This window comes from Macadamia integrifolia, chromosome 2 (assembly GCF_013358625.1).
Source record: "Macadamia integrifolia cultivar HAES 741 chromosome 2, SCU_Mint_v3, whole genome shotgun sequence".
NCBI lineage: Eukaryota > Viridiplantae > Streptophyta > Magnoliopsida > Proteales > Proteaceae > Macadamia > Macadamia integrifolia.
The window spans coordinates 29,753,837-29,766,939 of NC_056558.1; the positions used below are offsets into that span (position 1 = coordinate 29,753,837).

Here is a 13,103-nt window from a genome sequence, read left to right on the forward strand (position 1 = left end):
GAATTAATGGGTGCATTAGTTTTTATTTGATTCAATTTTGATCGGTACGGTCGGTTTCATCGGTTCGAACTATAGGTTTTTACACCCTAAATTCCGACCTAAAAACTACGCCAACGCAAATCCGGATCCAATTGAAACTAGCCACATGCAATGATGCGAAACACATAAAAAGACCATTTAGCCCATCAACTTCCTTTCAAAGTCTCCTACATACCAAGTGGAGTTACCATTTTTCGACCTCTAATAATAAGAGGTTACCCATCCCTTCGAAATTCACAATCTCCACCCGCCACCACTTCCCTCACCCACCCAAAATCTCTCTCAACTCTCGGAGTCTTCTTTAAGTTAGAGAGAGAGAGAGAGAGAGAGAGAGTTTTAACTCAGGAAGAAGATTGACTGATTCATTTCTCCCCTTTTATTCTTCATCCTCTGATCTCTTTCCTGCTTGACCTATCTTCATACCTTCTCCCTCAATCTCAGAGGTTTAGGCCTCTAGGGTTAGGGTTTTCCCTGATTTTCTTCTACTCTGAAACAGGAATTGAAGAAAGAAAATGGGGAATGGAGGTTCGCTGAGCGAGAGTGTGGTGAAGAAGATCCTGCTCTCTTACGCATACGTAGGGATATGGATCTTCCTGAGTTTCACTGTAATCGTCTACAACAAGTACATCCTAGACAAAAAGATGTACAACTGGCCGTTCCCAATCTCTCTAACCATGATCCACATGGCCTTCTGCTCATCCTTGGCTTTCCTCCTTGTTCGTGTCTTCAAGCTCGTTGAACCAGTCACCATGTCTAGAGATCTCTACCTCTCTTCCGTTGTTCCCATCGGAGCTCTTTACTCTTTCAGTCTTTGGTTCTCTAACTCTGCTTACATCTACCTCTCTGTTTCTTTCATTCAGATGCTCAAGGCACTGATGCCGGTCGCCGTTTATTCCATCGGTGTGATATTCAAGAAGGAGACCTTCAAGACTGAATCTATGATGAATATGCTTTCTATCTCCTTTGGTGTTGCCGTAGCCGCCTATGGTGAGGCGCGATTCGACACCTGGGGTGTCATTCTACAGCTCGCTGCGGTTGCTTTTGAGGCCACACGTCTGGTCATGATCCAGATCTTACTGACTTCCAAGGGAATCACTCTCAACCCCATTACCTCCCTCTACTACGTCGCTCCCTGCTGCCTTGTCTTCCTCTTTGTCCCATGGATGCTCGTCGAGTTCCCTGTCCTCAAGCAGACTTCCAGCTTCCACTTCGATTGGCCCATCTTTGGCACCAATTCTTTGTGCGCCTTCGCCCTGAATCTCGCCGTATTCTTGCTAGTCGGGAAGACTTCCGCGTTGACAATGAATGTTGCGGGGGTTGTTAAAGATTGGCTTTTGATTGCTTTCTCGTGGTCGGTCATCAAGGATACGGTCACTCCAATCAATCTGTTCGGGTATGGGCTTGCTTTCTTGGGGGTTGCTTACTATAACCACTCGAAGTTGCAGGCGCTCAAGGCTAAGGAAGCTCAGAAGAAGGCTGCTCAGGCAGATGAGGAGGCTGGAAGGCTTTTGGAGGTGAGGGAAGGGGAAGGTCAGTCAAGGAAGCCTGATTCGCAGGCTTGATGTTGATTCGATTGTTAATTATTATTATTTAGGTCTGATAAATTTTATAAGCCAAAATCTGGAAGTAAAAAGGAAAAGAAGGGAAAGATTCAAGATTTGGGAATGAGGCAGCGCAGATGATGCAGGTTCTGTTGTCCGACTGGGTTCGAGGTGGGTTATTGATCTGGCTATGTTTCCTTTTCTTTTAGATATTCGTTTACACGCTAGTAGTACATGACTTCATGCTCGTTTCTTTGTGATATTGAGAGGGGGTTGGGGGGTTGTCGAGTTCTACATGTTTGGCTTAGTTTGACATTTTCTGTATGTGAGTGGAAGAAGAATCTCGAAAATCCTCTGTATTCTCCTTTTTTACTTGTTGGCCTTTTAAATTTTCATTCATGTCTAGGTACTCTTCGTCTCCTTTGAGGGAGACTAAAATGCTTATTTATTGAGCTGCATTTCTTAGTTATTTCGATTATAATCTCTCCTTGTAAGCTCAAAATGTGCTTCTCTGTGAACTTTTCTCTCCCCCCCACCCCACACTGCCACACCTTTTAATCTTGGGTTGCCATAGATAAATGAAATAATATTGGATGTGTAATCTCGAACTATATGCATCAATGCAAAATTGATACTTGCAGCTTTTTATTGAGTTCTATTCTGATGTTAATTGTTCTTTGCATCGTTATAGATTATGTAAACCAGACTTTGACTTCCCTTGGAGTTGTTGGGAAAAAGGTTTCTTTTTTCTCTGAAGTAATAAGAAAATAAGTTTGATCTCATGCATTTTTATTTGGTAGAGCTTTGATTCAATTGCTCACTCAGGAATTAACTCAACTCTGGGAAGTGGGAAGAAATTGTTTCAGTTTTCTGTAGGACCACAGCATGAAAGACCAGACCAGACCAGTAGGCTCTAGTTGGAGTGGTATATGAAGAACAGTTTTCTGCTCCTGTTACCATATGAGTGAAAGGAACTGTGTTTAAGAATGCAGTCAAGAAGAGTGTTTCCTTGGTTTGGTCTTTTTTTTTTTACGTAGGACAATGACAGCCATGTTCTCCTGACGACTGCCATGGGATTGAAACCAAGGGGTACTACAAATGTAGTTACAAGAAGGGTAACAAACAAATGAATGAATTTATTTTTTCACACAACCTTTTTGTGATTCTTATGTTTATGTAGACTCTGAAATGTAAGAAGACAGGCTTTCTATTTTGTCTTATCGCAGTCCTTGTCCATGTCTCCCCCCTCATAGACTCCTTGTGGTATCAAGAGTTCCCTACTGTGGAGGCATTGATAGATGTTTTGACAGCACATTCTTTTGTCATCACACTTCAAATGGACTAGAAATAGGTTTAAGAAGCTGGAATCGGGACCAGGTCACAGCCATTCTGTTCTGGATCCAGATAGCTCCAGAATGGCCTCGGATTGGTATATTCCAAGCATCTAGGTTTTTTCTGTACAGAATGAGCCTTTTGGCTGTTGTCTACTTGGTGATAGTTCACTCCCTATGTGAGATTGTAATACATAATCAGCTTCAACTAAAACTTGCATTCTGTGTCATGTCTATGAATTTCAACCTTGAGTATGCTCTATAGCTTTTGTTTACATTAAACTTTGAAAATTTGCTTGGTATCAAGTACTCAAAAATTAAGGATTGATCAACGATATCGTTAGACTCTTTTATCTTTATGGCTCTCATTTTTCTGGTACTACCCAATTTTCTAAAATTTGCCATTTGATGAAAATCTTACATTAACAATTGTCATTTAAACAGTTGTAACTCATAGATCTGGATTGCAGCCATTATTGTATTAGCCATATGGTATAAATTAAATCCGCTGACTAAATTGATCCTGTGTTATTTAGCTACTTATTAACAGATCAGTCAACTAAACCCTTTCCGAACTGTCTTTCTTGTTCTACCATTGGACTGTCTAGAGAAATATGATCTACTATGGCTCTGTTGTGCAGTCATCATTCGTAGCTGTTACTGATGTGGACATGGATCTTATTTAATCTTTTTTTACCACTATGTATGCTTCACTAATAGCAAGCTGTTAGTGGGTATGTATATGTAGTGTTTGCGCACTAATATATATATATATATATATATATCTATATCTCCAGATCACGGAGTTAGTCAGATAGCATTAGGATGGCCTCCACATTTCTTTACCTTTTTTTTTTTTTTGTCATTCTTAGTAGATCTACATTCATGAGCTTGGTTTGAACAGTTCTAGCTTTGAAAAACAGTAATTTTTGCCTACAATGTTTTAACTGGAAGTGTAGGTTTCTGTCATGATCCCTATCTGCTACTCAGTCTGTGAAGTTATATCCTCTGTATAATTACTGAGCTTAGCTGAACTATTAAATCCCTCTGTTGCTTCTCTATGGTAAGAATGAATCGACAAAAGCAAACAAAAGGTTCAGCTTCAACGGCAAAAGGAGAGGAGAATTTCGGCTAGACCCTTCTGCTGCATCTTGAAAACTCAGGGCTGAGCAGGTTACTTTAATGTGATTTTTCTGGTATAAGTTTATGGGATCACAATATGCAAAAATGCCCAGAATCTCTATCTTCTGTGATTTGAACTCCCGGGTCTCCTAAAGACCAAGCAAGATATGTAGAAGCGTAACCTTAAAACGATGCAGAAGATAATGAAAAAACAAGAACAAATAATGCACCTATCAATGGAAAATAGGTTTATAGTGTTTGTTATCACACCTCTCAGTATTGTTTGCATTACAGAGAAAGAAACTCTTGTTATAATAATATAACGAAAAAATCTTAATCTGGAAAGTACAAAACTACCTTCAAAATAAAGCTCGTCCTCACATTGTCGTCCTGCCTGTTGAGCCGCCTGCACTAGTACTCTTAGGTCTCTTCAGCCTTTTGAGGTATGGTTTTAAGTATCGAGGTATTGGTATTGGTATTGGTATTGGTATTGGTATTGGCATTGGCATCGACATCAGTTGAGAGTCTTGAGACTGATTTGGGATCATAAATTGTATCGATATAAGGAGTAAAATCGTATCAGTATAAGGAGTAAAATCGTCAAAAAAACTTATTTTTTCCTAAAAAATTAAAGATAATATTGACCGATCTGGATCGATACAGCCGATCCTGTATTGGTATCAGCATTATTGGTAACATAAGAAGTTTCATATTAAATTGAACTCCTCCGAAATCCTTTATTGGATTGTTCCAAATCTCATGAAAAATGCCGAGATTTCCGTGGGGAGGGAGAGATAATCAGTTTCTTTGACTTTGAATTGGCCCACTCCAAACTTAGAATTCTCCTTGTCGTCATTAAAATTCTGTCTGTTTGGTCAAGTTTGGCATGTTTGGAAAGTAGATTACAATATTGGAATCCTTTAATCAGTTTATCCCTTCCCCTCCACCCATTCTTTCAGAGCAAGATGCTAGTTGGGTTTCATACGGTGACAGTCCTTGCCGGCCCGAGTGTCTGACCCTCATGTTTTACTTTTACAGGCCCTTAAAGTAAACCACAAGCTTTTGGACTCCTCAATAACAGGAATAGATTAAGAATGACATCCTCCTTCATTCCTCCTTTATTGGACCCATCAGAATCAGTGTATTAAGAGATCCTAGATGCAGAAAACTTGAGCCTAGTTTTGTATAGAAACAATAAGATTATCTAGAAGGAAAACTTGAGCCTAGCTTCTGTATAGAAACAATAAGATTATATGGAGATTTGAGGCAAATTTTTGAATTCATCGTTCATGGTTTTTCTAATGTGCCTGGGGCTACCAATTGGGGTGGGTCTTAGGGCAAGGAGCTGGGGCCGCTAGGCCGGTATGGGTATGTTCAGATACAGCTGCTGAGTTTGTCTGATTGACACCTCGTAGTCGACTATTGAGAGGTGAGAATGGATGTTGTAGCTTTTTGACTTTTGCATACCTACCCCCTTTTGTTGTTATGGACGGCAGGGATCAGGTTTCTCCCACCAATTGTACCCTCCGACTCCCCTTCAACAACCATTCAAGGATTGAGGGGTTTGGTCATACTTCCTAACATCGGTTAACACATGAAGATGTATGATCAAGAGGGTTGATTGTGTTCGAGAGGATCCCAATCCAAAGGATAAGGCAGCTTCTTACACCTTCAGAGTTTGCCAAAGCTAAACGTCTTTCTCTCTGTAGAGATTTTAGAGTTCATGTTTTTCTGATAACTAATTAGAGTTGATATTAGTTAATTTTTTTTTTTTTTAATCTCTTAGGCTGTGTTTGGTAGCCAAGAAAAGAAAAGAAAAAAAAGGTACATTTTTTGTATTTTTTTCCTTGGGTTAAGAATTTTTCTTTGCACTTGATATATCTTCGCCCAAGAAAAGATTTCCCTTTTTAAATTCAAAATTCCTCTTGGGAATTGTGAAATTTTCTTTTGCTCCAAAAAAATTTTTTCTTGCCAAAAACACAAGAAAACATGAAAAAATATGAAAAAATTATAAGACAAAAAATAAATGATTGCATAATGATTTCCTATGTGTTTATCTCTCTCTTAAACATGAGAAAATTTTGAATTTTTTTCTTTTCTTTTCTTTTCTTCTCTTGGTAACCAAACATACATATTCTTTTTATTTTTTCACCATTTCTTCTCTTCTCTTTTCTTTTCTATATTCTTTTTTCTTTTCTATTTTCTTTTCTTCTCTTGGCTACCAAACATAGCCTAAGGTATTAATCGCCCTAGGGTGATGACTTAACACTCCAAAACAGATTAGGGTGTAAGGTTGTGTTTGGTAGCCAAGAGAATAAAAAAAAATAAAAAAAAAAGCGCATTTTTTATACTTTTTTTTCTTGGGTTAAGAATTTCTCTTTGCACTTCGTATGTCTTCACTGAAGAGAAGATTCAGTTTTTGAAATTCAAAATTCGACTTGGCCTCTTGGGAGTTGTGAAGTTTTCTTTTGTTCTCCCAAAAAAAAAATCTTGCAAAAAACACAAAAAAAATGAGAAAATATGAAAACATAATAAGACAAAAAATGAATAATTACACAATGATTTCCTATGCATCTATCTCTCTCCTAAAATTCAAAAAATTTTGATTTTTTTCTTTTCTTTTCTTCTCTTGGCTGCCAAACACAGCCCAAGAGAAGAAAAGAAAATAAAAGAATTTTTCAAATTCAAAATTACTCTTGAGAATTGTGAAATTTTCTCTTGCTCTCCCAAAAATTTTATTGCCAAAAACACAAGAAAACATGAGAAAATAAGAAAACTTAATAAGACAAAAAATGAATGATTACACAATGATTTCCTATGTATCTATCTTTCTCTTAAAATTCAAAATTTTTTGAATTTTTTTCTTCTCTTTTCTTTCTTCTCTTGGTAACCAAACATACATACTCTTTTTTTTTTCTCACCATTTCTTCTCTTTTCTTCTCTTTTCTTTTCTAGATTCTTTTTTCTTTTCTTTTCTTCTCCTGGCTACCAAACATAGCCTTATAGTGGGAATCTTTGATGCATCTAACGAACTGGATTAATTTACCTAAGGTACTCTTTTTAGTCCTAACTCTCAGCCATTGCCCTTCTTTCCATCTTGTCAATGGAATTTCCTTAGGTTGTGTTTGGTAGCCAAGAGAATAAAAAAGAAGAAAAGAAATGAAAAAGAAAAGGAAAAGGAAAAAAATATAGAAAAGAGAAGAAAGAAAAGAAAATAAATGATTAGAAAAAAAAAATTATGTATATTTGGCTACCAGTAGAAGAAAAGAAAAGATTTTTTTTTTTGTGTTTTAGGTAAGAATTTTTTTTCTCTTTTCAACACAAGAAAACTTTACCATTCCCAAGATGAATTGTGAAATTTAGAAGAAAAAAAAAAAAGAATCTTCTTTTGGTTCGGGACATACCAAACACAATGAGAATTTTTTAAACCAAGAAAAGAGTATAACTTTTGTATTTTTTATCTTTTCTTTTCTTGGCTACCAAATAAAGCCTCAGGATATCTGGAAATCAAGAAAAAAAAAATCATATCTTGAGAGAAAAAAAATTATGATTTTTGTCTTATTATATCTGTTGTATTTTTTTTATTTTTCTTTCTTTCTTTCTTTCTTTCTTTCTTTTTGACACTTCCAAATATAACCTTAGAATAAATTACATGACCCAATTGCAAGCCACCTTTTACGATTCAACATTGACTCGAACCTCCCTTACATTCTTAGAAGTCTTACAAGCAGCCTCAGTCTATTAGTATGAGATCATCAGGTGATGACACCAATAGACACTACTATATTCTTAAATGACCAAAATACCCTTAGCCAAACAAGAGTTTATGTTTTCATCCTTTGACTAAAACAAGAGAAATAATCTTATATTATCAAAATTGGGTTATTGCAAGCTCATCTCCTTCTTTTGAAGCTCTCCTATAGGGAGCTTTGCTAAAAGTTGGAGTAGTGAATGATTACTGAGATCCACATCTTTGTCTCTATCCCTCGTCAATAGATCACTTACATCCCAAGTGTAAAATTTAACTTTAATCCCTTTGCCTTATGAATTATCGTCATGATCATATTTAGATGTCTTTTTCCCCTTTGTGAAGCAAAAAGGGAGGACCACGTGGAGGTATAGATGTCAGAGGGATATTGATGTTACGTGCTTAGTTTAGCGGTTATAGGATTAAGTTAGTGCACGTAGGTGTAGTGGTAGAAGTTGTAAATAAATGGTAAATGAATTGGGTAGGTGTGTAACCGTTGCCTCTCTTATGTAGCTTATTTATTAGCAATTATAGTGAAGAAAGGATGAAGAAGATAATTACCTAAATTTTCTCTTTAGAGAATGACGCCCGGCTTCATCCGTAAAGCCAAGAGGTTGGCTACTTCCCAATTAGCCAAACCGTAGTTATTTCCTATTTTCTCTATTTTATTTTCCTTTTTCCCCTATTTTGTTTCTACCTGGTTGTGCACGTATCACATTGGTGACAAAGGTAGGTACAGTGTCCTCTCCGGTTCTAGTGGTCTGGTGATCTTGGTCTTGGGTAAAGTGAGGAGGACGAGAATGAGGAAAGCCAGGGATGTGGATAATTTCAAGAATATGCTAAATGCTAGTCACCATCATTTAGCATATCAATATAATTTTACTGCTGAGAACTCTAATGCGAATGATGTCCAGGAGGTCCTCTCCATGATACACCTTATGGTTGATGATGTCTCCAATGAGGTGCTTTGTGCAATTCCCACCTTAGAAGAAATTAAGAGAGTCATTTTTGCAATGGGACCTCTTAAGTCTCCGGGTCCAAATGGGTTGCCATCAACTTTCTATCAGAAATTTTGGGACCTAACATCTCGTGGTATCTTTGTATTCATGACTAACTTCTTCAAAGCATACTCTTCCCTCTGGGATGAATGATACTATGAAATGCTTGGTCCCCAAGACTCCCAATTTTGAATCGGTAGAACAATTTTGGCCAACTAGCCTTTGTAGTGTGGCTATAAAGGTAATATCAAAGATTATGACATCCCGATTGCAACCCCTGTTGGCTCAACTTATCTCCCCTTCTCAATCGACTTTCGTTCCTGATCGTAGCATTTCAGATAACATCTTTATCACTCATGAACTATTTCACTATATTAGGTGTCGTAAGAAAGGGAAAGCTAAAAATACCTTGCCATGAAAATGGATATGTGCAAAGCATATGATCGGATGGAATGACCGTTTATAGAGAAAAGGCTATCATCCTTTGGATTTGCTCCTCATTGGGTCTTGATCGTTGTTGTGAATGAATCAAAATAAAACCCTAATCAAACAATGAGATAGTGGTGAGAAAGGGTCCGAACCCACAGAGAATTGGAAGAGGTTAAATTCAACTAAATTGATGTAAATGCTATTTTAAAAATAAAATTACAAAATTAAGACTGAATTAATGACTAATTAACAAAAGTGAGAATTTATGAGAAGAACAGCCTTTAGGTTTTGAATCCCCATTGACTTGATTATTTAACTCTAGTGCATACTCTAGTTCATTAAAATTACAAGTCTAATGCAACCACAGAATGATAATTCCAATTCATTCTAGGTATAGCCTATCTTGCCAAGCAGTATTAACTTTCTCGTATACTTAGCACGCTTAGTTCGGTCAATTAATTGTTATCATTGATACAATCAAAATTTTGATAAAAACTATTGTTTAAATAGAAATATGAATCACAAAAGTACATTCTCTAAACTAAATAATTCAATTAAAATCTTTCACAGAGAGATGGAGCCTCAACATCAAACAATCAAGTATGCTTAAACAAGAAATTAAATAACAATAATCAATGGTTCATCTACACCTAAAGACAAAGGGAACTTAGCTGCTCATGGTGCGAATCAATGAAGGGAAGCAACTATAGGATTCCATGGAGACACGAATGCAAGTTGCAATGTGACACAATGTGATGGTGGTTATAGAACCCTATTGTGATGGCAATAATCTCTGCGCAATTCTATCTAGGAAAATCCATCCAGAAAAATGTGCAATCCAAGAAGAAGGGAGAACCTTGGGGGGAGAAAAAAAACCAACGCCAAATTAATGAGAGAAACAATCATTGGGAGTGTGTGAAAATAAAAAACAAAAGAGAGATAGTGTGAGTGGAGAGAGGAAAGAGAGAGAAATTCTAAGAGGAGACTAAGAGAGATTAGGAAAGAGAGAGAGAGAGAGATGGACTCGGTCTAGGAGAGAAAAACAAAGAAAGGGGGGCATGTGTGAGATGAGAGCAACGAGGACAGAGAGGGAGATGGATTCGGTGAGATGGGGGGGAGAGTTTAAGACAAAGAGAGAAAATATAAGAGAGAGGGAACTGTGAGGGATAGATGGATATGGAAAGGGAAGCATGTGTGAGATGGGAGAGAAAGAGGGATTCAGTGGGAGATAGAGAAAGAATAGGGAGAGAGAACGATAGAGAGATAGTAGAAGAGGAAAACTTTAGGATAAAAAGGAATCCTATCCTGATTTGGACAATGGGTGAAAAAAAGATAGAAGATAGTAGGAAAAGGGGAGAAGGATGAGAGAAAGTAGGAGAGAGAAAGAGAGAAACATGTGCTTTTTTTCTTCAACTTTTTTTCCTCTTCTTCTCTTGAAAAAATTGATTCTACCCTTGAAACCCTACAATCATAGAAAATCACAATATGTAGTTAAATTAATTATAAACATTCAATTAAAATTAATAGTTAAATAAAAATCTTATGAATAATTATGACCCGATCAGGTCTCTTTGGTCGCAGGTCCAATACTGACGTGCCTCAACCCTACCAATGCAAAGTATGCCTTACAAGAAGTCCACTAAGGGATTTGCAAAAATCACAAGGGTGGTCGAGCTCTGGCCTACAAATTCGTGCGACAGGGTTACCACTGGCCCAAGATGCAGGAGGTTGCAATGTGATTCATTAGGTTGTGTTTTAAGTGTTAGATGTTTCCTCCACTGTCCCACAACCTTGCGACGGAGCTGACCTCAGTGTTGTGTTTCGCAATGTGGGTGATGGACAACCTATGCCAATTCACACTGGGAAAAAGAGGTGTAAAGTTCATTATCGTGGCCATCGACTACTTTACCAAATGGGTAGAGGCTCGACCCTTGGCCAGGATTACAGAGAAGAATGTGAAAAAGTTCGTCTAAGATGATGTGATTACTAGTTAGACTTGCCTAAGGCCTTGTTAACTGACAATGGTAGACAATTTGAAAACCTTGCCTTTAAAAGTTTCTACGAAATATACAGCATCGACTTTCATAAGGGAAAGAGATTTCAGGATGAACGAAGCCTACAAGTAGCGTACAACTAAGTACTACAACACAAGTTTGAAAATGAGTGCATTCTAACCTTGAGACCTCGTCCTGACAAAAGCAAATGGCCCGACCTGAGGAATGTCATTATGTTGAACTTGAACTAGGAAAGACCATATATAGTCTCCAAAGTGGTCCAACCCAAAACATATGACTTAAAGACTCAGGGGGGAGGTCATACCTAGAGCATGAAATTAGAAGAATCTCTAAGAATTCTATCAGGAGATCCTTACAACTTTATGGTTTTTTATTAGTTGAAGATGTTAAGCCATTTAGAAGATTCCAATTAAATTCTACTATGTAGTTGAAATTTCAAAATAAAAACATTAATGAAAAAGTTTACTAGCATTAATTTGGACTCACTCAATCACTAAAGACCTTATGTTCTAAGGCAGAAAGACCGACCCTACGGGTTGGCACCCAAGACCTTACATTCTAAGGCAAAAAGACCGACCCACAGGTCGGCACCCAAGACCTTACATTGTAAGGCAAAAATACCAAGCCCACGGTTAGCACCCCGGGCCTTACATTATAAGGAAGAAAGACTAATCCCATGGCTCGGCTCCCAAGACCTTATGTTCTAAGGTAGAAAGACCAACCATGTAGGTCATCATCAAAAGCCTTACGAGCCAAGGAAAAAAGATGAAAGATCAAAAGCACAAAAGATAGACAAAGAAAATAGTATACAAATACTCAACACAAAAATTTCCTTCATTTACAATTTGACCATTACATCCTTATATGAAGATTTTTTACCTAATGGGTCGGACGTATAAAATTAATCTACAAAGTAAGAAAAAAGAGAAGACGAAGACTTTGTAAGACTTGGTCGCTGGAGCGAGAGATCAAGAGAAGAACATTGTGTAAGCTGTAGCAGCAAGAGATCAAGATAAGAAATTTCCTTAGGAGACCAATAGAAGAACGTTACGTATAAGGGCTCCTCACCCGACAAATAGATGATCATCATTTTCTCCCTATTTAACCTTATCCACCTTATCCTTAGCTCCGCTACCACCTGCAGTAAGCTCGGGAGGAGAGATGTAGTGGGAAAAGCCAAAAAAAGTAATAGGCTTGGTTCTTTCCGAGGACATATTGCAAGGTATCATCTATGCCCTTAAAGGATTCGATGTTCAACTTCATCAACATCTCCTCACACTGCTTTGAGTTGAGAAACACTTGCATAGTACGCTCTTCTGCCCCTTCTAGCTCGGCCTTGTGTTTCTCCTCCAAGGCTTTCAAGTCGGCTTAGTGTGTATCCTCTTTCTTCTTCAATTCATCTTGAAGCTCCTTCTTCTCCATTTGCACTTTCTTCCTCTCCTTAGTGAGGGAGCTAACCTAGAGGAGTTGGGCTAAGACCTCTCCTTCCAGCTCCATTGCCTTCTTCTTAGCGGCTTCAACCTTAACCTCCTTGGCCCTCACTTTCTTCCCAACAGCTTCATCTATGCTTGTGGCTTGCACTAGGCTGCCACGGAGGCCTCTGTTGACATCATCAATATTTCACTTCTCAAGAACAACCCTCTCAAACCTCACGGTCGCCTCTACTGCCTAGTTATATCCCTACAAGTGTCAAATGATGAGACGAAAAGAAATGACATGTATATATGAAACGTTGGTTTGGTCCAATTACTCACGTCAGATAGCTTCTGATAAACATTTGCAAAGAAAACGTCATTATGGGCCTTCACACCATCAATGTTGGGCTAGAGCCAACCCTTTTTGCTCCAGAGCTAAGGCACAGTCTTGTCTGCAATGGATGA

At 37.9% G+C, this 13,103-nt stretch overlaps 1 protein-coding gene across 1 annotated transcript; it reads left to right on the plus strand.

The window, feature by feature from the left end:
• The first annotated feature begins 268 nt into the window (after positions 1–268).
• Positions 269–2,061, plus strand: LOC122071693 (probable sugar phosphate/phosphate translocator At5g25400). The gene has a single exon (XM_042636086.1). It carries the CDS (start codon positions 552–554, stop codon positions 1,599–1,601), a length of 1,050 nt encoding a protein of 349 aa, XP_042492020.1. The 5' UTR covers positions 269–551; the 3' UTR covers positions 1,602–2,061.
• Positions 2,062–13,103: the final 11,042 nt, after the last annotated feature.

Excerpts from the sequence above, each read along its gene's own strand:
- LOC122071693 (XM_042636086.1), top strand. The coding sequence starts at position 552 with ATGGGGAATGGAGGTTCGCTGAGCGAGAGTGTGGTGAAGAAGATCCTG.